This window comes from Parasteatoda tepidariorum, chromosome 6 (assembly GCF_982258835.1).
Source record: "Parasteatoda tepidariorum strain Cologne lab strain chromosome 6, Ptep-v5.0, whole genome shotgun sequence".
In the NCBI taxonomy this organism is placed as follows: Eukaryota; Metazoa; Arthropoda; class Arachnida; order Araneae; family Theridiidae; genus Parasteatoda; species Parasteatoda tepidariorum.
This window is the reverse complement of record NC_141760.1, coordinates 15,636,308-15,663,237: the sequence shown is the minus strand read 5'-3', so window position 1 is coordinate 15,663,237 and position 26,930 is coordinate 15,636,308. Positions and strand designations below refer to the sequence as shown.

The following is a 26,930-nucleotide window of genomic DNA, read 5'->3' as shown; positions in this document are numbered from 1 at the left end:
ATCATCAGATATATATAAGAAAGCAAAAATAACCATATTAGCAGTATTTGGTGGTAAATGTAGCTTATCGTAATTGAAGGATATGCTGTGCGACATTTTATGGTGAATTTGCGAACGTATAAGTTTCAGAATGTATCGAAACATGAGGATGCTATTTGCTAATCATCTTTATCCAAAGGAAACGATGTAACCTAAATATCAAGTAGAATGAAGCGATTTTTTAAACAATGAATCCTACAATTTGCAACATATTATTTCAATATCTTATTCTTAAACATAACATATTTTAATCTTTTTAAAATGCCACTAAACATTCAGCAATTCCTTGAGTTATAGAAAAAAGAAATATCGTAAATTATAGAAAGCTTTGTGCATTAGAATTATTATACAATCTACATTTTATTTTTCAAGCACTTTTTTTTTCTTCAAACTTTCTTGCCTAGAAGACTCGATTAAAACTGTAAAAATGATTATCCCTAAAATTGTGTATATAGCTATAATAAGTTATGCTCATTATATTTTAGTATAAAATCCTCGAATAAATATAGTAAAAACAGTGTAATCTAAATAATATCAGATAAAAAGTTCATGTATTTAAATTCCAAAAACTATCATAAATAATTTATAAATCGATTCAAATTTACTTTTCAAAGGAGATTAAAATAATATTTTTTTTTTGCTTTTTGGACAGAAATCCCCTAAAAAAATTGTTTATGGCCTGGAAACTTCGAGATATTTTCTCTTAACAATAAATTAAGCCCCTCCGAGCAATCACTGAACATTATTTCAATTTTTTTACTATCAGAGTTTGGTTGCGTAGCAACCTAGTAAAATTAAGCACTCCTATTTTGAATTAGTCAATGGGTTATCTTAAAATATTTATTTGCGCAGGCGACTTTTTTTGGCGGTTTTCTGGACTATCGCCAAATATATAAACCTTTATTGCGGCCCAATTTACCACCCAATTTTTTTAAAATTTTGTCTACCCCCACTAATTCAAGGGTCTAGATTCCAAATATGTAAAAAAAATTATATGTTTATTAAGAGAAAGTACGTTTTTGTGTCTGATTTCGTAACTTAATTAATAGTTAGAACTAATTAATTAACATATTTGAAGTCACCCCCAGGAACCATTAAGATTGACACTTAGTTCGTGAAAATCCGATCATTAGAACGAAAGTTATTCAGGGTGATTCGTTTTTTTTTTTGCGGACTGTACGTATTCTTTTTTCAATATATCAAATGTAGCATGTTTATAGAACGTTTGTTTGAATTAACATTAATTAACTGCCACCTCGTGTTATCGCGGGACTTATGAACCTGGCTTATCTTTCCACGTGCTTCACTGTACCATGCTTATATAAAATCGAAGTGTTTGAATTTCGTGTGTGTCAGAGCGTGAGAATTAGTGTGAGTATTGTTAGAATATTATTTTAAATATTTGACTTGAAAGAAGTTCATTGAATATCTCATCGCTAACAACGTAAGTTTTATATTTCTTATATTGTACTTTTTTTTAAAAGTCTAATGCTGCTGTAAATGTCAATTAATTTCTATCAAATGTGAAGGAGTCGAGGAGTTGGAAACTGTTTTGCCCGAATCCGACTCCGGTTAGCGAAAAGTTGGAATTTTAGGTTTAAATAAGGAAGACTAAATCTTTGAACTCAGGAAAATTATTTAGACAAATATTTATAACTATGTTACCGAGAATGACCAAAATCAAGAGAATGTCGACTTCCACCGGTGAATGTCAACAATAGTCACTTTGGTGAATGTCCGAAATATTTGTTATATCCGAATTGATATTAATTTTTTCGTTGATATCATTATATTTATTCGTTATATCAATATCTGCTGAGGAGAAACAACAGTGTTCGGAGTACCGGTTAAATGGGCACTTCACTAGACCTATATGTTTCGGAGATATACCGAAGCGACTATGTGATTTTCGACATTCACCAGGGGAAGTCATCAATCCCCGATTTCGGTCATTCGCAGTAACAACTATGTGATATTGTTACTGCTTTACATTATTAAAATTAATGTGTACATTGTTACAGTAACGGAAAAAATATTGAATTCCACGCGCAATGAAAAGGTGAAAGTCAAGACTCTCTCTATCCACATTAATATACGTTTATAAAATTCTTAAAGGAAAGAGTCCGATATTTGTTCCATAAAATTTTCTTGTTTACTCATTTTTAAAAATAACTACTGGGCTGCGCCCCTCGCTCGCTGCCAATCGCCAACTCCCGAAAATTGCTACGCAATCTTATATGGTTTGCTTCGCTCGCTACTAACTTAGGTACATTGCAAATGCACAAAATTCTAAGAATTCAAAGCAATCATTCAAATCCATGTAACAACTTTTTTTTAAAAAAAAATTACATCTTTTTAGTAAATACTAAGTCATTCAAATAAATTTGAATTCAAATAAATGACCTGTAATTCGTTAAACCTATTAGAAATGTGCTATAGTATAAAATCTTAAAGCGTAACAGCACGACTGAGACTCATTTTTCAATGAATAACTAATAACAATAATAAAACAAATAAATTCGTGATATAAATCAAAAATCGTCAAATAAATTCGTAATATATAAATTCGTGAAAAAAAGCGCTTGCTACAAAATACTAAAATAGAGATCTATCGACAAAGACTACTCACTTCTGCCTAGCTTAATGGTATGAGATTGCCGCAGCTGATAGGGTGAATTTCGGAAGAGATCACATTTGGTGAGAATGCTCTCTCTGGTTATTTCAGTTTCCGTTTTTAAAAGCGCTATATGTTGAGCCACCTCAGCTAGATTTGGTATGTGACATTTTTAGCGGCAATCATTGGTCGATTTTCTAACGTTGCCATTCGGGGAGTTGTAATGAGGCTTTTTTGCCGCCGTGTAAGTGAAATATATATATAGATTTTTAACGAAACTATTATAATAGAATGACTCAAATTCACTACAATCAGATGACATCATTGATCACGTAAACTGGTTAGTACGGAGCAATTTGAAAATTGTTGTTTCTAGATATTCCTGTTTTGCTGATTACTTACGTAGGCTCCCACAGAATTTTCTTGACTGACACAGAAACACGGTTTTCATACTATTATGATATGCTTTAAAAATCAGATTTTTTTTGTTGTTGTTAAATTGAATTTTTTGTGTAGAACAAAAAAAATTCATGTAAACCTTTTTTTTTTCTATTCAAAATTAAATGCTTGCTTTTTATGTTCAACCCATACGATAAGGATGGCACAGTTCAAAATTAGTAAACACTTTAAATGCGTCGTAATTAATAAGAAAAAAATTCGTTAAATGATCATTTCATGTAATTGACAGGAAAACTATTTTAACCAACTATTCAAGTTTCAAAAAATGAAATTTATTATCCATACTTACGACTAATGATAAAAAGTAATTTGTTTCGAGCAAGAATTAAGCAGATTAACATAGAAGTCTTATCAATGTTTGTAAGCATTGGATAAATTTTCTTCGTAGATTGTTTGGTTGGTATAACTTTTCGCACATATCACATTCAATTTTTAAGAGTCAGGCAGCTTTGTGTTGCTCAAACCTGCGCTTTTTTAAGGGGGGGGGGATTTCCTATCAAGGTTTCGAGACGGGGGGGGTTGAAAACTGGAGATCCACTGGAATTTCGAGAGTAACACCTATATTTACATGCAGTAATACTTTTTGTGAGATGAAACATCTATCATTATTTTGTGTTCTTTCTCACCCACTATTGAGACATATGGGGCCTATATAAAGTGGACCTTTGCATCGAAGATCACTCAAATATCGTCCAAATATATTTTCTTACGCTCTGACCGTCATACTCTACTTGTGCAAACAGTGAACAACAAAGGCGCATAATTCTGAGAATACATACTAATAATTTCAAATATACGACTTTTTTAAAAATACGATTTCGCAAGAACCGATTTCGGTCAAATTTTGTATTTTACCCTATAAAATTCCTTTTTCTTTTTTCTTTCTTTTTTTTTTTTTTGAAATGATCTAAAAACTTAGATAGATTATAATTTCAAATTTTTTTTGTATATAAATAAATAAAATTAATAATAAATAAGGATTAGAAACTATTTTCTTCGTGGAATTATCGTTTTATAAACGGATTTTAAAATCTGTTTATAAAATGATAAAAAAAAAGAATCGTTTAAATAATTAATCAATTAATATTGAGCAATACTTAGATAAAATTAGGCTAAAAAATTAATGAGCTCAATAGAAGAACCAGGTAAGTGACATTTTTAGGGAAGTTAATGAAACAGTGGAAATAACATAAAATGGTTGCATCAATATGGGCATGTTTAATGTAACAGCATTGTTTTTGCTTTCACCTTAATCTAAATATAACTAATCCACATTATTTTTTATTATCCTTGCATGATTTTAATTTAAAATTAAACAAGAATAAATAAAATAAGGCAAGGAATTATTACTCCCGTCTTCTAATAAATTAGTAAAATAATAGTTTGGATACCATTTTTTTTGTACCTTGATTACAGCCTCTCTGAAAATGTCTCTTTCCTGGTTCTTCCACTAAGTTCTCAAATTAATTAAAGCTAAAATAATTTTAAATTTAATTATTTATTATTATCCGTTGCCCCCGGCATAGCTTTACGTAATTAAATTAAGTAAATTATGGTTTTTCGTGGTGCATCCCATCAAAATAGAAATTAACTATGCTTAGAATCACTTGGCATGATGTCTTTGTTCGCGGCCAACTCATGGTTAAAATTTACCATTTTCAAGTAATTTTCTTCGGTACATATATATTTTTCAAGAGCCTTATTTCTAGATTATCGAAATTAAAACTGCTTAGTATTGAAGCAGTTTTAGTAATCACCAAATATATCAATATAATACATTATATCTATATTATAATATTTGGCACTCATTACATAACCCTTCATTCAACATTTGAGTTTTTGTGAGAAATACATTTATCAGTGACAACAAACTAAAGCTGAAATTTTAAAAACAAATAGAGTATTAGAATATAGAAAGAATCTTATTAGACCTTAAAAAGGATTGGGGAGCATGACCATTTCTAAATCTGACTTTTAATTTACTGTTTAAATTATTTATAAGTAGTGGTGGGAAAAAAATTCTTTTAATTCTAATTCATTAAAATACTATTTTTACTATTAAATAATTATTTTTACTATTAAATAACTATTTTTACTACCACTTTAAAAACTATTTTCTGTAACTATGGAAAACTGTTGTAGAATTCTTATCAAAACTGCACCAATTGCCGTAATACTAGCAGTACATAGTAGTAAAATTAATTTAGCGTCTTCTACGTTTGGCGATTTTGTATGATTCGCCTGAACGAATTTTCGTTCAAGATTTTTCCATTAACTTTGCTTTTACACATAGCTTATTTTTTTTTATCTCAATTAATACATATTATCAATATTAATTAGGCATCATTATCGTCAGTATGGCACTTTACTTTTATAGAAACACGTCTAAAAAATTACTATATGCAAAATAAACACGTGGTATAAGATTACACGAGGAATACTTATTTGGTTACCTAGTACACATGTAATGTTGTTCATTGAATTTATCTGATATAGCGAAAAAAAAAAAAATAATTAAATGTTAAAATACGTGAAATAAACACTTTTTTTAATCAAATAGAACTGCAAACAAGCAAATATCACTGATGTTCTCTTTAAAATATTTGAAGAATTGAAACCTCTTTAGATAAATTTAAAAAAATAGCTAACGCTTAACCAATCCGAAAATTCCATTTCGTTTTTCGATCATCCAGCTCGAACAGTTAGTCGTTGAATGTTCTATCGTCTACAGTGACCTTCTTCGTGCCTCAAACTACATGCGTGCCAAATTTCATCGCTTTTTGCTTGGATAGTTTAGGAGTCTATAAAGAACACACAAACAGACAGACATTCATATTTATATATAAATAATAGACTTTCTACACTATATCTCTGTGTTATTATACGCAGCATTCACAGAACCAGAACGTGCAGCATTCACAGAGCCCGTTCGCCGTGATGTGTATTTATCAGGAATTTTTCTTAAAATTAAATACATAATAAAAGTCACAACAATGGCCACAACACAACTCACAATAACTACATAAATAAAAACTTCTGGTTTCTCATCAATAAAATAGCTGATTGTGTAGGGGATTATCATTTCCCCGAAAGAGGCTCCAACGGCGAACATGGAGGCTATTTTATTGGTAACATTGATATATTGTTCAATCCAGCTGACGGACGCTGGGAAGAAAGAGGCTATCCCGACCCCGAGAAGTATGGAGGCAACCCAAAGGGCCCAATCATAAGAGGCAGCTAAAAACAACAACACTAACCCACCGATGAATGTTAAAACCACATCAAAAACTATCAAACTAAAATTGCTGAATTTTATGGTCAAAAATATGGCCGCGAGTCTCGAAGCTGTAAAGGCAGCCCAATAAGTTGAAGTCATGTAGCTTCCTGTACTTGTAGACAGGTGCAGAGGTCCTTTCACAGCGTAGGTGGTCAGCATTTGGGCATAACCCACTTCAGTACCCATTGAGGTCAGAATCAAGATGCAGGTCAGGAATACAATGAGAGCTGTGAAGGCCCAACTTTTTTTACCGGATTCCGACTCGCCCCCTTTCCTGCCGCTCTCGTCAACAGGTGCTATGATGCACATTGCAAGAAATAAAATGGTTACGAAAAAGGAGATGACGCCGATGCTCATGTATGCCCACGTTACCCTGGGAATAGCAACAGAAGTAGCGTTGGAAAATTCTGTATGATTTTGATAACAAGTCTCGTTGGTTTCTAAAGTTCCGTTGTCATAAAATTGTTCGAAATCTGAATAATCACCGAGAAATGGAGCAGCAATAAGAGGTGATACCAATCCGCCGATGCCAAACGTAAAATGGAGGGCCTGGTAAAACGGACCGCTATCTTTACCCCATAGATTGAGGCAGCAAACATTTCCTCCTGAAAATAAAATAAGGCACATTAGTTTCAAATTCTTTAATTAAGTCCTCCACGAAGACAAATTTCTCGCAATACTCGATCCGGGAGTTCCATTGTCTTTTGGATTGGGTTCAAAATTGCAAGGCTACGGAGTTGAACAATAGAAGTCGTAAACCCATAAAATTGAGTCGGCTGTTCAACGATGATTATAAAATAAAATATGAAAAATTCTTTAATTATGACTCAGGGGATAGAGCGTTCGCCTTCCAATGATTTGAACCGGGTTCGAAACCCAGAGATGGCTGCTCGACACCAAACAGCATCCGGCTTGCACCGACCACAGTGCTGTCGTTGTCCTAGAGTCTCGTGGTTTTCCTATCCATGTAATGAAAAGTTAGTTTTTCCCCTTGTCTTCTTGTCCCGCAGTGGACTGATCGTTAAGACACGGTTCCCAGCAGATCACCGAAGTCAAGCATCACTGGCTGCGGTCAGTGTGCGGGTGGGTGACCCACTTGGATCAGTCTGCGTAGGGACCGAGGGTGTGCGGTATTGGTCCTCGTTAAACTGTGCTACCGTAAAGTGCTCGACTTCGCGCGCAGGTCGTCGGGCTACCGAAGCGGGGGTGCCATCCCCTCTGCAGAGGATCAAAATTGTGATGGCATGTCTTCGGATCATCCTCAGGGATGTTTCCCAGACCGTCGCCAATAGCCCATTGTGCAGCTCTAGTGCGACGTAAATCAACTACCAACCAACCAACCTTGTCTTCTTGATTGGGTTTTAAATTACAAAGCTACGGAGTTGAACATTGGTAGTCGTAAACTCAAAATTGGGTCGGCTGTTCAACAACGGTTATAAAATAAAATACTTTTTTAACAGCTTGACAAACGTGCACAAAAGATTTCTTTGCAACACAGATAAATAATTGTCTTACAATAATGTAGATTACATAGTTAGCTAGAAAGTAATTTGGGTTTTTTAGAGTGAAATAAAATTCGATCATTTTATTTCCAAGAAAATGAATACTCAGTCAAATATCTTCCACTTTATTCGATGACCTTTTGCCATTTTCTCAGTATTTTCATGTTCCCGCACTCATTGAACTTCTATTCCTTATCAACAAAATGCGCTTTGAAATCATCGTTGTTACTGAAATTTTTACCATCTAAAAAGTTTCATTTCGAAATCACAGAGGAATAGCATTCTAAAACAACAGTGAGAGGCCTCAGACATCTTTAAAAATTATTGGAGTTTGGAAAGAAAGTGATTGCGCATCCCCCATGTAACCCGACCTTGCACCATCCGGTTATCCCTCATTTAAAGTTAAATAAACTTATTAAATGGTAAAATTTAGAGTAAAAACGATGATAAAACTAAACCCCGGACGTTATATTAGACAGTCATTGTTTCCAAAAACAATGTAACCACTCTGAAACAGTTGATTTGTTTTGAGGCTGTTTGTTAAACAATTATAAAGAAACAAACCATGTTTTCTCAGATAATATTTTCTCATGTCATCAGACATGTTTTCTCGGGATAATGTAAACATTGACAAGTCATAGTTAAATAGTTAATTTAATCGTGTATTCCAGTTTGGCCTGAAGAAGAAAACTAAAATATTTTTAACGATATTTTTTCTTTAAAAAAAATAATAAATACCTCTCTGTTTACAAGGCAAAAAATAATACCGGTTGAAGAAATTCATTTGTTTCGTCCCGATTATATGTCTGAAAATAAATCAATTGGAAAACCAAAGCCTTCTAATGTAGTTTTCGTCTTAAGCCTAGTTTAAGAATTTATAACGAAATGTACAGAGATGTCTATTGAATGAATTGTCAGAATGAATTACATAATGAGCAATGACGTTGAAATCTAAATGAAAAATATGGGGATGAGATACCTGTATCGAGAACACCCAAAGTTAAACCATTTACAACCATCCATATGGTGAGAGTCCTGATTTGTCTGCTCCAGGGAACTCCAAACATAGTTATCGTGGTGACAACATTACCGAAGAACAAAATAATCTGTTTTCTAGAAATCATATCGAAGAAAACACCACCTGTTTGAAATAAACACACATTTTAGCCATTGCTTCATTTAGTACTATTGAAATGCACATCCAAACAATAATAATAAGCCGACCGGACTGTGTAAGGGTCCGGGAACTGGCCTAGCATCAGAAAGGTTCTGGGTTCGAATTCCGGGCAAGGCATGAATGTTATTTCAATCTCTGTGCTACCTGTCCTTACTGTGAGAGCAACGCGGGCCCACCTAATAGGGTGCCTATGAAAGAATGACCAATACATCTGCCCTTTAAATGCCTGAATAGACGAACTTTCAACACAGGTGGGCATTGAAAATGGAAAAAAAACAGTAATGAGTTTAAGTTTTGATAATGATAATTATTTAATGTTAACTTCAAAGCTGCAGTTGGATTATTGGAAAATATTGAATTTTAGTACAATATTGTAATTATGAAAAACTGCAATAAATTTAAGTTAATATAAACTAGCATACTTCTTTATTACTTACCCACCTACTTGCGTTAAAGTTTTAAGACTAACCAAGGCTAAATTTGATTGCCATCGTTTGTATACGAGATTGTAAATTTAATCTGAGAGACATTTTAACTCTAGTTCCAGGTGTGCCGCCTAAATGAGCTATATAAGATGAACACTTATCTGAAATAATACCTTGAAAAAACTATACGCTTGTATTAGATAACATGCTAAATTTCGTTATTACAGAAAAGTGTTTCTACGAGGGCTGTTTTTTAAGTAAGTTCCTGTTTGAAAATAAAAACCAAACGAAAGAAAATCTTCAAGAAACAAATTGGGATATAAAATAATTAGCGGTAGCCCATGATGCTATCCACACGGAAAAAAAGGAAAGAAAATTAAAAAAAATTTAAGATGATCCAAATAGTTTTGGGAGCTATTACAATGACACGAGAAAAGAAAATAATTTCTTCTCTATTATGCCACTGGGTGGAGACTCATTGATTGTGTGGAAAATTTTAAGCTATGGTGGTAAACTCAAACTAGCCTCTCGTTCAAGCTGTATGGAAGCAGACGATAGTTCTTCCAGCCATTTACAGGGAGAATGGGTGCAGAACAGTGCATTCATATACGGTTAGAAAACTTCACGCTATTGGCTTTTTGGGTCATAGGGTGCATGTCATGAATGGTCTTCCCTTTTGCCTGACCTATGTCCACAAGAAAACGTTTCAGCTATCCTCAGTAGGACTGTATATATATAACAAAAAAATTGGAAGCTGCTGTTTATGGCAGAATTGAAGGCTGTCATATCTTCGAAACTTGGTAGGAAGTCCTGCTACACGTCATCAATGGCGGATATATAGCTATATGCAGAGGTGATCTTACTGCAGCGGATATCCCCCCCCCCCCTTTTTTTTAAAAAAAAAAACATTATTCGATGTTTTCTTCTTTCCGACCAGATAGAGCAGAAAGTAAGTTATTACTTGTAAATGTATGTCTAAATATCGACTTTTTTAATAGACTTATCTTATTCTCAATGGTTTTCGTTGCGTCAGGTTCTGGCTCAAAATCAAGGTGGCTTTATTTAAGTGATATTAACTGTAATATGAAGGTGTGTGGACGAAACTCATACCGAGTAAAGAACCTGCAAGATATCCAACTGATCGGGCTGCATAAATGAATGCTATGGTCTTTATATCGGTGTGTACAAGGTGAGTCAAATCAATTAACGTTGGACCTGGTATGGCAACACACAATCCCTGAAATGAAAGAAAAATATAGTGAGTCTGCTAAAAGAAATGAATTATAATTTTAAACTAAAAAAAGTTGTGTAAAAGTACTTATTTGTTTCAGGGAACAGGAAAATTGTAGTAATTGGAGATTAGTATTGTTGCAGTTAGTTATTATTGTAATTGGAGAAGGAAATTAAGAAATAAAAATATTTTATAGTTTAAATAAAATAAATAATTTCAAATTAAAGTTAAATGAAATTAAAAAAATAAGTTGAGTAAAAGTACTTATTCGTTTCAGGATACCGTAAAATTTCGCAATAGTACTGTTATTGACACCAATGATGCATAATTAATTTCGGTAATTAGTACTACTAATATTATCGAATAAGGTGCTGTTTTAATATATACTAGTTATAATAACATAGGTAATTTAATATTAATACTGTAGGCATTTAATATTGTGTACCAGAAAAAGTACTTGATTGTATTTTGAGTATTATGAGTTGGTTGTGAGCGATAGTATCATGCCGAATGATACTGAATTTAGTCTGAATACAGAATTTATTCTGATGGGATGCATTTCTAAAAGCGTGTTTTGTTTAATCTGATAACATAAAGCAATAAATAAAAAAACTGAAAATATTTTACATTTTTGTTTTACTGTAGGTATAAGCCTGTCAGTTTTGATCTTAATTTCATAGTGTTGGTTTATACCGATTTATTGATTATAATAAATAATGATTAATAGAAAGAACACATAATGGAATTTTGTAACTATTTTTTTTTCTATCTATAATATTATTCCAGCTTACAAAACTATTTATTACTTTTAGCATTTAATATTAATGACAGTCTATTCTCGATGTCTCGAAGTTCAAAGGACGCTAAAAAAATTTCGAGATAGCGAGTTTTCGTGATTACAAATTTTCGAGATAACAAGTTCAGAATTAAATATGTTCTAAAAAGTAAAAAAATATATTCCAAAATATTATTCTAAAAAGTAGAGAAATATATTCTAAAATATTACTTTAAAAAGTAGAGAAATATATTCTAAAATATTACTCTAAAAAGTAGAGAAATATATTCTAAAATATTACTCTAAAAAGTAGAGAAATATATTCTAAAATATTACTCTAAAAAGTAGAGAAATATATCCTAAAATATTACCCTAAAAAGTAGAGAAATATATCCTAAAATATTACCCTAAAAAGTAGAGAAATATATTCTAAAATATTACTCTAAAAAGTGGAGTCATGAAACATAAGAATAACTACTATTAAATATGAATGTAATAATAATTGACTATAAGTAAAAAAAATTCTGCAATGATAATTTTATTTTTAAAAGTAAGACAAAAATAATTACGCATTAAATAGAAGAGAATTGGTTTACAATGAACTTGCTTTGTGATTTTTGCGGAAAAAAATTTGCTTTCTTTTTTGAACAAAATTCGACGCAGCAAGGTTTTAAGAAAAAACCCTTCGACATAGGAATTCAAATTAACATTAGGTGGATTTGTAATGCCAAGGAGGAAATATTTTTTGACGTAACATGGTTTTCGGGATATCGAGAACATACTGTACCACTAAATAATTATGATAGATTAATCAATCGACAGGTCAAATTTCCTCCATGAATTTTCTCTGCACTATGCAATCTATAAATTTTCTGTTTTCTGAAATAAATGTATGCATAGATAGCACTGTGCTGTGATGCTAGCTTTTATAATCAGTTCGTACTATCAGTCACATTCCTGTCAACTTGCACTTCAAGAATATTCGGTAAACAATATTTGTTATTTCGCATTATAGAATGCAGTTAAAAAAAAAAGGCACTGTGAAGCATATCTTACCAATACAAAAAAGCAACCATACAAGTTGAATGTTTTGAAAATGCGGATACTTTTTGCTGATAACAATGCCATTTCTCCAAAGATTGATTTAAGATCCTCGAGTTGTTTTTCACTATGAAAAGAAAAAACAATATTAGTCGCCTACACGAATTATTCTGACCTTAGGTGGAGTCATGTAATTTTACAAAATGTGGAAAATAATATATCTCTCGTAATTATTTGCTAAAACCATAGGTTCTCAACCTTTTTTATAACATTACTTTTCGACTAAAATATGAGTAAGTAATAAAATTTTATTCCCTTTTAATATTCTTGTTGTGCTGCACTTCCTAACGATGCTTTTAAGTTTTGATGAGTAAGTTCGTTTAAATGTTTTGCGCAAGAGCCAAAGAAGGTTATACCGCGCTCAACACTTGATCAAAATTAAAAGTCTGTTTAACACTAGATTGCCTAAGGAAGTCATTTTGACTGCTTTTAATTTCAATTAGAAAAACAATGATGTCTATAATGACACAATTTCTTAGAATTTTGTGACATTTTGTACAACATATAATTTTTTTTATTGTTAATATTTACTAATAACTTGTTAAATAACTGTAAATAATATAAAAAATGTAAAAAATTAATTTTAAACAAATTTATTTACGCATTCACAATCCTGTCATTTTGACTGCTTTTAGGCAATATAGGTATATACGAATTTTCCGTCTTTCTAGTGTTAAAAGTATTCATCAGTGTCTTTAAGTCTCAAGACAGTCTCAAGACAGTTTCTATGTGGATTGTCTCCAATTAAAGTCGATAATTCAGGATATTCAGGCTTAACATATATTCGTCTCTTAGCTTTAAAGTTGCAACACTGGGTTAAGATGTACTTTATAGTGAATGGTTCCCTGCAATTGGGGCATTTAAGTTTTGGAAAATATGGATTATTTGGACTAGTTGGAAATATTTTTATACTAATTTTGATGAAAATGGGTGAGGGAATCGTGCGTACATATTTTTTGATCTTCTATATTATAAAAATGTGAACAAATGTAATCGAATCGACCTGCAGCCTTGTGTTTCTCAGAACAGCTAATACTGAATACAGCATATTTGGAATTCAAATCAAAGAGATGCATTTAGAATTAAGAAAACAAGAGGATATCAGAAATTATTTATAGTGTATCTATTTCTCTTACATGGTAGCAAAAAACTCGGGTATTACTCTATCTAAATTATCAACACCATCTATAACAATTCATATTGCTAAATTGTCTAAACTAATAATTTAAGTTGTGTTAAATAATTAGTTATAAGACAAGTATTTGTTTTTATGTTTGTTTTTCCTATGTATTCGTAAGTGATTCTTTAAGTAGTGTTGAATAGTTAGTTATACCTTTAGTACTTATTTAAAAAAAATTTGTATTTTTATTTTAGAAAAGAAAAACTTAGTTACCAAGTCATTATTTAGATTTATTTTTTATTCCTTCCAAAAAGGCTGTAGAAATTTTAAACATAAACGGTGATAGGGTGTCGCATAGCCTCATACCCATTATTGACAAACTATAACTTATATGTATTATCTTGAATGATCGAAATCAAGTCGACTTTCACCGGTGAAGGTCAACCATCACATTGTCGCTTTGGTGAATGTCCGAACTATTTGTTATGTCCTATTTGATATTAATTTATTTGTTGATATTATTACATTCATTCGATATTTTAATATCTGTTGAGGATAGTTTAGGAGAAACATCAGTGTTCGGAGTACCGGCAAAATATATACCGGGCAGTGGCACTGAGACATAAAAAACATTGAGGTAAGGCATACCGGGCAAATGAACACCAGGCAGTGGAACTTAACTAGTATATATTTCGGACATTTACCACAGTGACTATGTGATTGTCAACATTCATCGGTGAAAGTCACCAACCACCTATTTCGGTCATTCACAGTTACATCGTATATATATATATATATATGTAATAAGCGAGACAACCGCCTCTATGTTATCCCGCCAGATGTCGCTCGTCGGAACGAGATGGATAGAACTTTCTCGATGTAAATGAAGAGAATGAGTTGATAATGTTTTCTAAGTGAAACGGGTAACCTTAGTGGTTAAGAGTCTAGATGACTATATTATTAGTTAATTGAAGTTTGTTTCTGTGTGAAACTTGGAACCTGTGTGGTTCGATCCTGTGTAACTAAATGTTTCTGTGTGAAACTGAGAACCTATGTGGTTCGATCTTAATTGTTTTAAGAGTCTGTGTGACTCATGTTATCATTAAATGTCTTGATTGACTTTATTAATGGTAACCAAGGCATTTACATATATATATTTATATACATATATGGCAGTACTTTTACATTCGTTACTTGTACCGCCGGTACAAGTAAAAAGTACGTACTTTTACTTGTACTTCGTTACTTTTTAAATTTAGTAATTTTACTTGTACTTTCGTTACTTTTTTGGGGAAAAAGTACAAGTATTTGTAACGGAAATGTCGAATGAAATCGTTACTTTTTTCTAAAACTCGGTAAGCTTTTTTTTAAAAGAAAAAAGAAAAATTAAATTTTAAAATAATTTTATGTTTTTTTTTATTTATAAAATTAATGTGCAATATATATGCATTCACAGCTAACTTCGTGTTTAAATACCTTGACCTTTTAAAATTGTCATTCCTGAAAGGGAAAAGAAGGCTCTTTTGAACCGCGAAAGCTTTCGCGATGTGAAATCGCAGGACGATTTATTGTTTGCTGAAGGTCTGGTACCCTGCATTAAATTTAATTGGTTGGAAGAAAAAGCTAGAGAGGAGGCTACAAAAAAATTGGGAAGAATTGTCCAAGCTGAACACCCTGCTATAACTAATAACGTAACAGAAAAAAAACCCAGGGATTTTAAATTTTCTAAAGCTGAAAACATCATGCCAATCACCAGCGACAGAAGAATTTATGGCATACATGAGCTCAAATGTCAAAACGGAAAGCATATCAATTTTGAATCGATATCCAATCGTAAATAAATTATATGTGAAATATAATACTGCAGTACCTTCTAGTGCTCCCGTGGAGCGCTTATTCAGCTTGACTAAGCACGTTCTGGGAAATTCTCGCAGCAGACTCAGTGACACCACTTTCGAAATGCAATTATTTTGCAAAATGAATAAAAATATTAATTAGCAAGTTATTTTCATTCATTTTCGAGTTTTATGCATTTATTTAATACATTTTAAATAAAAAAAATATTGGATTTTGTTATTACGTTTTTCAATTTTCTTTTTGAACACACTAATAATACATTTTTGTCTTAATACATTTTTTACTAAGTACATTTTTACCTAGTACATTTTTTACTAAAATTATGTTTATGCCCGACCTTGTCAAACAACGCCCAGTCAAATCTCTAAGAACTTCAGAACTATTTGTGCAATTTAAAACTATTATAATTACTATTTTAACTCTTGAAAAACTCGGAGGTATTAATTTAGCCGATGATACTAAAATTCGTTTACAAATTTTAATTATTCCGTTAGGCAGAAATGTTCGGAAAATGATTTTCTCGTATGACTTCAGCATTTGCCATTGTTACAAATAAAACTGTAGACTGTTCTGCTTCAACTGATACTGCACATTCAATTATTTTTTACTAGCTCAAAGATCACAAAGCTATCTGAAACCCCGTGTTTGCTTTGTTTATGTTTGTGCTTTTAAAACGCGTTTCTATAGAGTAAAACAATTTTAAATCAATAGTAATTTAAATAAATAAAAATAATAAACTGAAAATTAAAATCAATAGATATAATTTCTTTTTCGTGCAAATCCATAAAAAGTTTGATATTAAAATTATATTTGATTTTAAAATTATATTACAAGATTATATTATAAAATTATATTATAATATTCTTCCGAATTTAAAAATAAATTAATGTCCATAACTTTCAAAATTAAAAATAATTAAATAAATAACAACAATTTTGCAAAAACATTAAGGAACATAAGATTGTTATTCAATAAAACTTTAGGTTACTTTGAATTTTCGATTTCCTAGAAATGTACCTTTAAATCGTTACTTTTTTTGTTTAGTACTTGTACTTTTACTTGTACTTTTTACTCGTTACTTTTTAAAATAAGAACTTTTTACTTTTTACTCGCTACTTTTTTTAAAAATACTTGTACTTTTACTCGTTACTTTTTAAAAGTAACGTTGCCATATATGTTTATATATAATAATGAAGATAAATAAATTTGTGAAGGGTCCGTTAACGGACCCAAATTTCTTTTAAACATTTAAACAGACCCCTGATATATATATATATATATATATATATATATATATATATATATATATATATATATATATATATATATATATATATATATATATATATATATATATATATATATATATATATATATATGTATATATTATATTCACTAAAAAGTTAAAAAAAAACTGTTATACCTGCCTAATATCGTGTAGGAACCCCGCGAGCACACAGAAATGCCGCAACACGACGTGGCATGGATTCGATCAATGTGCGAGATAATTGACACCATGAATCCTGCAGGGCTGTCCATAAACCAGTGGGAGTAAGAGGGGGTGCGGATATCTTCTGAACATCACGTTGCAAGGCATCCCAAATATGCTCAATAATGTTCATGTCTGGGGATTTTGGTGGATTTCCGATACTCACGGTGTACTCGTGAAATGGTCGTACGTGAAAACCCAAATTTCATTGCTATCTCGGAGATGCTATGTCCATCTCCCGTGCGCCGACTGTAACACCACGTTCAAACTCACTTAAATCTGTATAACCTGGCATTGTAGCAGCAGTAACCGATCTAAGAACTGGGCCAGACACTCGTTGTCTTATATATGCGTTGCCGATCGCAGGGCTGTACTTTGATTGGCTCCACACCCCTTTATTTGCATACTCATGCCTGTACCATATTTTTTGGCTCTTCAGTGTATATATATATATATATATATATATATATATATATATATATATATATATATATATATATATATATATATATATATATATATATATATATATATATATATATATATATATATATATATATATATATATATATATATATATAGGAAATAGTAGTACACCTTGTAATGGATGATAAGTTTTCTATATCTCAGGACAGAGGAAGTGATTTTAGTACTTCTGCTGCCTGCTACATGTCCCCAACTACTTATCTCTTTTTCTTTTAGTTGGAACAATTATTTTGAATTAAAATGTGTTCCTTATTGATTTAAATGTGATCTTTTATTGCGTTAGGAAGAAAATAACTTGTTACCTGGTGGTTAGCCATACACTGTTTTTTTTCCTTCCTTTAAGAAGACTTTTTAACTTTTTTTGTAGTGTCAAAAATTGTACCAGTCAAAAAAAAATGTCTTTTCTATCTAAACATTTTTTGTATAATATTGTTCACTTATACAGCGAGAAAATGTATTTCCCTAAAAACAGTGTGTCGTAATAACGGGAGGTAAGAAATTTTTAACTTGTTACAAACATACACATGCTTATGACGGTGTCCTTGAAATGAGTTGTCATAGCGGACATCTCGTAATAGGCAATGCTCGTTATAGTGAGCTTTTAAAGAATATCGCATAACATAAAAATATTAGTAATTATCCTGATAAATAAAAACCTCAAGTCCTGATTTTATCGCATTGAAGCTACTATTGAGACATCCATGCAAGATATGTTACTTAATTAGAGAAGAAAATTATTCAGATTAAAAAAATCAAACACAATACAGATAAACATAAATTTCTTACAATAGATTTGGCCGCCATTTGGAAGATATGCAACTGAATAGTGAGGTCAGTAAAACAGTAGAAAATTGGAACCCTTACGTTATTTTATTTTTGCATATTTTGACATTTCTTTGAAATAACAGAGTGATACAAATTTTTTTTATCCCATTTTATTTTATAACCATCCTGCAAAAAGTAACGATTATAATATTGTTAATAACTTTTATGTAATTTAATTATGATATAAAAAGTTTTGAACTGTTATATAAAAATAAAAATTCTTACACGCTTTTCAAATTTGCAATATTAAAAGTCAAAATTTAATCGGTTTAATTACTAAAAAAATAAAACTTTTTGTAACTCAAGAGCAATTTAACCGTTTTTGTTTACATTTGAATCTTACTTGAGTAGTTTATTGAAAAGAATGTTAAAATTTTTATATGTATATGTGTACACTACAATACACAAATGTTTATATGTACACTATTATTTTCAACAAATTCGGATTTTAGCAAGTCTATTTTTTAAATGAAATTCAGATACTATGAAGTTCTTTCTAAAAACAAAAATTCGTAAGGTTTTTTTTTTTTCGTGAATGTTTATAAGGAAAAGAATTTTTAATGTGCATTCAAGTGCTCTACTGAAATCTGAAACTACTGAAAAATGATAAGTCACGTTTTCGATTTATTCGGAAGAATGTTTTTTCAAAAGCTTTTTAATTAAAAACACCATGAGCGAATTTTTTTCATGAAAATAATTTAATTCTTCCATTAAATTTTAAAACTTCATTTAACAGTTGGAAATTTTTAATAAAAAATAATGGAATTTTTCAAAACATGTAAAATGTTTGCCTGTGCCAAAAAAATAGTTTGAAGTAAAAATATTACCTTTAAGAATAATATATTTTTCCTTGTGTTGCACCGGGTCCTTTTAACATATTATTTTTATGGCTCGATAATGATTCCTTCAGGAAGGTGATAATTTGATTATAGAGAACTTTCTACACTAATCAAAACAAAAGATACAGGTTAAAGAGGGCATATCACCCAACCTTGGTCAAGCACCTAGGCCTTCATGACAAATTCTCATTCACTTGTATTGAGTAATTTAAAATTAAAAGTGAAGAAAAAGTGATATCAGGTAAATATATCAAGTTACCATTAAGTTTTAAGTGATGTTTTCAAAATAATTTTCAAAATTTAGATTTTTAAAATATCAAAAAATGCAAATACTTGATCGCAGGATTACGCAGCGTCAGGTTATCCTGTAATAAATTGTATCCATTTTGATTTTTCGTAAAAAATGATTTCACATTTGAAGCTTTATGATTTAATCTAGCCTTCATGATAAATTCTCATTCACTTATATTAAGTAATTTAAAATTAAAAGTAATATCAGGTAAATATATCAAGTTACCATTAAGTTTTAAATGATGTTTTCAAAATAATTTTCAAAATTTAGATTTTTAAAATATCAAAAAATGCAAATACTTGATCGCAGGATTACGCAGCGTCAGGTTATCCTGTAATAATTTGTATCCATTTTCATTTTTCGTAAAAAATGATTTCACATTTGAAGCTTTATGATTTAATCTAGCCTTCAAGATAAATTCTCATTCACTTATATTAAGTAATTTAAAATTAAAAGTGAAGTAAAAGTGATATCAGGTAAATATATCAAGTCACCATTAAGTTTTAAATGATGTTTTCAAAGTAATTTTCAAAATTTAGATTTTTAAAATATCAAAATACAAATACATGATCGCGGGATTACGCAGCGTTAGGTTATCCTGTAATAATTTGTATCCATTTTGATTTTTCGTAAAAACAATTTTCACATTTGAAGCTTTATGATTTAATCTAGCCTTCATGACAAATTCTCTTTCACAATTAAGTAATTTAAAATTAAAAGTAATATCAGGTAAATACGTCAAGTTACCATGTAATTTTAAATGATGTTTTTAAAATATTTTTCAAAATTTAGATTTTTAAAATATCAAAATGCAAATATATGATCGCAGGATTACGCAACTTCATATTATCCTGCAATAATCTTTTTTCATTTTGATTTTTGGTGAGAAAAAAAATTTCACATTTGAAGCTTTATGATTTAATCTAACTTTACATGAATTAACTTATCTCTTCATATAACTAATGAAGATGAAACAGAATTTGTGATGAAAAGTTTCTCCTACGTTATAACTTCTTAACAGGAACAAACTTTCATTATTTTTCTGAAGACCAACAATTAAGCTTAATGGTAACTTGATATATTTACCTGATTATATTTATTTTATAATTATATTTACATGAAGAACATTATTCAAAATTTGTTGATAATAGATCGTTTTAGAATCAAAATAGGAAAACACAACAATTGCATGATAAAATAATTAATCGAAAATATTACTTACAGTTTTTTTTCGCTAGCTTCTTGTCTTGTGGAAAAAGGGGTAAAGTTTTTTTCGAGACAGTTTCGCCAACATGGCAAAGAATTACAGTCTTTATCGTGTAATTGAAGGTCGAAAGAGAATTGTTTGTATGTTATTTCTTGACTGCTTTACAACTTCTCTCTATCTCATAACATTCAGATTCGGTTGTTTTTAACTTTATCTCTCAATTCTAAAGCTTTATTTGAATATTTCTGACAACAGCCTCCTATCTGAACCTAGTTAAACGTGAATTAAATACATTGTTTAAAAAATGCTGGTAATTTATAAGTAGTACTAAATTGAAAGTAGTTTGTTTTTAAAGTAGTGGCTTGGACAATAATTTCGTTGAATGTGTACTTATTTTTCTGAGAATCAAGCTTTAAATAACGGCTAAAAATTCTATTTTAGCTGAGATGAAAACAAGCTCATAAGTGCTATTAAATATTTAAAAGAATCAAATAATCAAACTTAATTGTTTTTTCTTAAAATTAATAGATAAAATGATAAAATATTTTAGTTTTTAGTATTTTTTATATATTGTATATTATTTTTATTGTGTATTTCTTCATATTTTTGTCATAAAACAAAATTCATTACACTCAAATAATAAAAAATTTACGCCATTAAATTGTTCAAAAGATTACTTAAGCCGATTTTTTTACATTCTTATAATTTTTCATTGTAATTAGAAACATTCGAGCAGTAAGGATAAATCTGATTATATTTTTCACATAGACAATCGCTCTGTAAAAACATACAAACAGGAAAAAAAACCTTAAAATATAATTTTTATTGATATAATTGTACCAAAATGTTGTTAAATATATTGGACACTGAGTCTTAGAAGAATAGAACATGGCTTCAGTGAATAAAAATATCTACTTTTTATTTAATCATCGAATTTTCTCGAATTAACCTTTACATTTTCTTAATGAATAGAATGGCGAATGTTAAATAAAGATAATTAATGCAAAAGATAATTTAAGTTCCGAAGTCAGGCACAAAAATGTACTGTCTCAGAATAAACCTTTTTCATGAAAATAATAAATTTAAATTAAATTAGAAATTAATTTCCGACGAATTTAATTATTGGCCTTAAAAGCATGATGGGTCCTAAACTAGGGTCCCAATAGTTTACCGAGCCATTTAACATTAACTTTTACTCTTGTGTATCTCAGTATATCTCTAAAATCAAAATCTATCTCGTTATATCTCTAAAATATATATAAAATATATCTCGTCAATTAATCTGAAATCGCTTAACACCTGTAATTATACCTCTACAATCTCGTCATATCTCTAAAATCAATAATTTTTGAACGAATCAAAACATTTTGTACATGATGGGATACCTCTAAGTGACGTAGTATGGGCATCTCGCTCCTGATTGGTTGTTGAAACTTGGTATTTGTTTACGTTAACAACTGTTCTTTCAATGAGATACCTGCAAATTACGTAGTGTGGGTATCTCGCTCCTGATTGGTTAGTGAAACGTGGTTTTTGTTTACGTTAGCAACTGTTCTTTCAATGAGATACCTGCAAGAAAGTAGTGTGGGCCTACGTAAGAATCTGAATTTAATTTAAATAGGTGGAGATATTATCTTCACCATTATAACGATTCGCTATCTGGAACAATACGTTTAAAGTTAGTAAAATGTTTACATGTTGTATATTTGCCCTTTGCCAGAAGTACCTGTTGAGTAAATGCTCTCGCATAACAAAATAATAAATAATACATTATTTTTCTCTAAAGCAATTTATAGTAGTAGCAAACGTTTATAATGTTAATTATTGAAATATTACGTTTAAAAAACTATAAGATAAACGTTTATCATTTAATTTTAGAATATTTTACAAATTCAGAAATTAAATTTAAAAAATCGGAATTTTTACCATTATCAATTATTTTGATAATTAAATCTATCAAATCCAGTAAACACAGTTGCGAAATATCTCTTTATATTAAAAAATCGTAAGTGCCATCGACGCTGTAGCTCAATTTAACGTTACATTTTATTTTGTTACGCAAAACCTGTAAGACTTAGAAACTACAAATGTGTAATATAAAAATGCACAGAGAGTACAACAAAATTTGAAAAAAATTAACGTTCGACATTTAGTTCGAGAATTATTAACAGTTAAACCTGTAGGGAAAAACACCATACGGGCCGCTCTACATGCCGCAGAACTGCAACTTCAGAGTTGAAATTCGACATACTGAAAGGGCCCTATTTATTTATGAACTTAAAGTAGAGTTTTTTTTCTTCAAATTCCAATTTATTTAGAAGTTTTTAAATTTTAAATGCATTTTTTTAAGCTGTGCATAACACGTTGCTTTGCTGCAAAAAATCTATAAGACTTAGAAACTTGAAATTGCGATGTGTAAAAAAAAAAAAAAAATTCCAGGGAGTAGGGCGGAATATAAAAAAAGTGTAAGATTCGACCCTTAGTTCGAGAATTAATAACTGTTAAAAAGAAAAAATATCATGTTTAGACAATCTGTAGCCCACTGAAATGCAACTACGGAGTTAAATTTTGACGTGATGGAAAAAAAAGAAGAAAAAAAAACAATTTTATTAGTGAATTTAACGCAAAGTTTGATTCGAAATTCCGATTTGTTTGAAAGTTATTGCAATGTTTTTCTGTTTTATGATTTCTTTCTCAGCTTCTTTGCTCTAAATGATTGACTATGTGTGAACTGTTGTAGAAAATGTACTTTTTCATCACAACATCTTTTATGAACTCTCGCTCTCCAATCAAAAGTAGCAAAGAATGAGAGATTACGTGTTGACAGATATAAACCTAAATATTTGTAGTAAAATTTTTTTTTTAAAGTTTATAAAGAGCGATAAGAATTTAATCCTATTTGAATTGTTATAAGCTTCGTCAACGATTAAAATTACTTTGCAATTATTTCTTTTTATAAGTTACACATTCTGCGTTCCTTAAGTTAAACTTTTTTTTGTCACGTTTAAATAAATATTTTTCAAATACAGGTAATGGTCAATTTCGTAATAATTGATATGTTAACATAATATTCTTACATTAAGCTGTAATAATTGTGTATTTTAAAAACAAAATATTATGTGTTTTTTTTTAAAAATACTCGCTTTTCAGGGGGGGGGGACAATGATGTATGGCGGGGTGGTACGCCCTAGTTATTAATAATTATTTATTAAATTGCATCGCTAAGTAAAGAATGAATATGTTATTAAGAATTTCATATCATTATTAATTTCTAACGTGATTTCATTTTATATTTAATATGTAGGTTTATCTCATACTTCGGTCTCTGGGTCAAACTTCTTCTAATTGAGAAAGATTCATTTTGGAAAAGTATTTATCAAGAATTATATTTTCACTATTTTATGCTATATATCAATGTAAAAAAAAATGCTCAACACTATAAGTTACAAAATGGTAAATAAAATAAGGAAAAAAATGCATTTATTTTCAATTATTATCATTCTTAATTAAAATTAATAGTTTAATCAAAAAGTGGGACAAATGCTTCACTATACTCGTATGTGAAATAGTACTCGTATGTACTATTTTTACAGTGATAGTATTTTCTTTAATTTTATTTAATAACCGTCGTTGAACAGCAGACCTAATTTTTGGGTTTACGACTACTAATGTTCAACTCCGTAGCCTTGTCATTTTGAACCCAATCCAGAAGACAAAGTATTGGGAGAAACTAGCCTCTGCGGAGAACTTTTTGATGGAACTAACCAACATTTGCTTTACGTTGAGAGGAAAACCATGAAAATCTCCTCCGACTGTAACCTATAATCCGTCTACAGCTGAGGATATTTTACGTCAGCACTGTGGTTGGTGCGGAATTCGTATAGACCAGCGATCGCTGGGTATCGAATCTGGATCACCTCATTGGAAGGCAAACGCTCTACTCCCTGATCCATCACTGCTCAAGTGATAGTCTTAAAAAAAATGTGTTCTTCCATATTTTAAGAAAGAAAATTGAATCGTAAATAAACACAATTTAAATTTTATCGCGCATTTATTTTCGCACATAATAAAAACGAGAAAAACTTGTTACGCATTCATATTTCCTTTTTTAAAACTATTCTAAATAGTAAATAGTTCGTATTAATTGTAATCATCCTAATTGTTAGAAGATGTCAGCATTTCATACTTTCTTTTTCCGCGTATTTAACCTTTTCTCTGACTCTTCTTCTCAGAACTTCACTACGTTTGCTGCCAACCGAAGAATTACTCTTCTATGGTTGATCCAGCTCTTGCTTAACTCCTTAACGATCGGTTAATTTTCAAGAAAACGGCAGTAAAAGTGCCTATTTTTTTAAATACACGTATTTGATTAGTGCTGACATCTAATTTAAAGTAAACTAACTATCTACAATTACCTTAAAAATATCCTGGTACTGCCATCTGGTATGTAAAATGAGAAATAAAATGTTTTCCAGCCAAAAGAAATGAATTAGTTTTATTCTTATTGGCGCGTTACTACTGAACATTCCAGCCCGGAAATATCACGGGAGCGAGAAATAGAGGGTTAAACGTCAACCCGTCATTTTCACGGGAGCGAGAAGGAAGGGGTTAACTCACTAGACCTCTCTTCTTCTAATCCTTACAGAGAACTTGTTACTTTACCGTTTTTCTTTCTTCCTCCAATTTGTTATAACATTGTTAATATCCTCTCCCGTTTTGGTTTTAAAGTCATTTTTAGGCATGTTAACAAAATCAAATTTAAGTCTCTTGAATATCCTATTAACTTTGACAATCGCTGGGGACATTTACCACATTCCTTATCAATGCGACCTTGTCCACATCGGACAAACTAGTACAGGCTTTGAGATTTAGAATTTAAGAACACGATAGATACGTCCGTTATCAAGAATTCATCCATGGTTGCACATTGTTGGGATCTTGGGCATAAATTTGATTTTGACAATGCTAATATTTTGCCACTCTAGTCACATCAGCTCAACTTGATGCCCTGGAATCTTGTTTTATTCATATGAAAGTTGATTCCTTTGCTAACGATATTAGCTCCTAACCCCTCCTCGATAGTGAGTGGGAATTCATTTTGCCGTGATTTGCCTCTCGGCCACTGTGGTTTCTCTTGCTCTATTTTTCCTCGTCCGGCTACTGTGGTTTTTATAGCTTCGTTTCCGACCTTTATTTATCCATTTTTCGTTGGCAACTTTGTTTTTTTTTTATTTCAAACCATTTTTGTTTCGTCTCATTCACGTTTGGTAAGTCTTGAAAATGGGCGCCTATTTTTGAATCGCTTGAAACATGCCCACTGTTATTTTTTATTCATACATTTCTGAAGGGAAATTTTTTTTTTATCTAAAATGTAAGCATGATTAAACTGTAAGATAGAGAAAAAAGTTTTGTAAAATCAGAGCGAGAAAAAAACGTTCACGGGATTTGTTTCTTTCAGTTTTTTTTTTTTCAATTTTATTTTAAAATAGCCTGCTGTTTAAAAAATATATATTTGCATTAATACGTTAAGTTTGTTTTAAAAATAAGCGCAACTTGTTTATCAATTACCTTTTTCATTGAGTAAACAATTTTGTATAGAGAGAGTTTCTTTTCTCTCAACAGAACTTCACATAATCTGTATTTTCTTTTTAACACTTGACATTTATAATAACAAATAAAAAGAAAGAGTTAAAATCGCTCAATTCTTTTGAATGTTTGCCAACAAACTGCGGAAGCAAAATAATCTAGAAGTCTGCTATTGATTAAAAAGTAAATGTCTCGCAATGGTCTAAGCAGCACGCATATTAATCTGGAAAGTTCTTTGCAGTAAAAATTAATAAAGCTTTTTTGAAAATGTTTAATGTCTCACAATGTTCTAGTGTAAAATCTTAGCGGTACATATTTTAATCTGGAAAGTTCCTTGCAGTAAAATTTAAAAAAAAAACCTTTTTTGAAAATGTTTAATGTCTCGCAAAGGTCTAGTGCAGGGATGGGCAAACTTTTTTGGTCGAAGGCAAAAAAACAAAGAAAAAAAGTTTGGTGGGCCAAGTAAAAACATCTTAAATAGAAAAACGATATGCAAGTTTTAATTTAAATATTTAATGAGATGACTGAAATTGCGATTTCATTTTTAAAAGTTCTTTATATTGTGGTTCCAAGTGAGATGTACTTATTTTAATGTTCAAGACTAAAAGTTTGTCTGTTAGTCTAATTCT

The 26,930-nt window shown here is 30.5% G+C and overlaps 1 protein-coding gene across 3 annotated transcripts; it reads right to left on the bottom strand.

Annotated features, from left to right (window-relative positions):
• Positions 1 to 5,933: 5,933 nt before the first annotated feature.
• LOC107436501 (sodium-dependent glucose transporter 1A) lies at positions 5,934 to 20,895 on the bottom strand. 3 transcript variants are annotated; one of them, XM_071178974.2, is made up of 6 exons: positions 20,626 to 20,829; positions 19,205 to 19,322; positions 12,556 to 12,667; positions 10,604 to 10,730; positions 8,871 to 9,032; positions 5,934 to 6,994 (listed from the first exon to the last, which is right to left on the bottom strand). In XM_071178974.2, exons 3-6 carry the CDS (start codon positions 12,625 to 12,627, stop codon positions 5,976 to 5,978), a joined length of 1,380 nt encoding a protein of 459 aa, XP_071035075.2. In that variant the 5' UTR covers positions 12,628 to 12,667; positions 19,205 to 19,322; positions 20,626 to 20,829; the 3' UTR covers positions 5,934 to 5,975. The 3 variants fall into 3 exon arrangements, with proteins under 3 accessions (XP_071035075.2, XP_042909178.2, XP_087021584.1); XM_043053244.3 differs by lacking the exon at positions 19,205 to 19,322 and having other exon boundaries at positions 20,731 to 20,895; XM_087165458.1 differs by lacking the exon at positions 19,205 to 19,322 and having other exon boundaries at positions 20,626 to 20,886.
• Between the last annotated feature and the right edge of the window lie 6,035 nt (positions 20,896 to 26,930).

What these genes read in the sequence shown, in the direction of transcription:
- LOC107436501 (XM_087165458.1), bottom strand. An exon ending in TCTTGCAGGTTCTTTACTCG is followed by an intron (nt 9,033 to 10,603) that starts GTATGAGTTTCG and finishes TATTTCAAACAG; the next exon opens with GTGGTGTTTTCTTCGATATG. An exon ending in TTTGGGTGTTCTCGATACAG is followed by an intron (nt 6,995 to 8,870) that starts GTATCTCATCCC and finishes TTTTATTTTCAG; the next exon opens with GAGGAAATGTTTGCTGCCTC.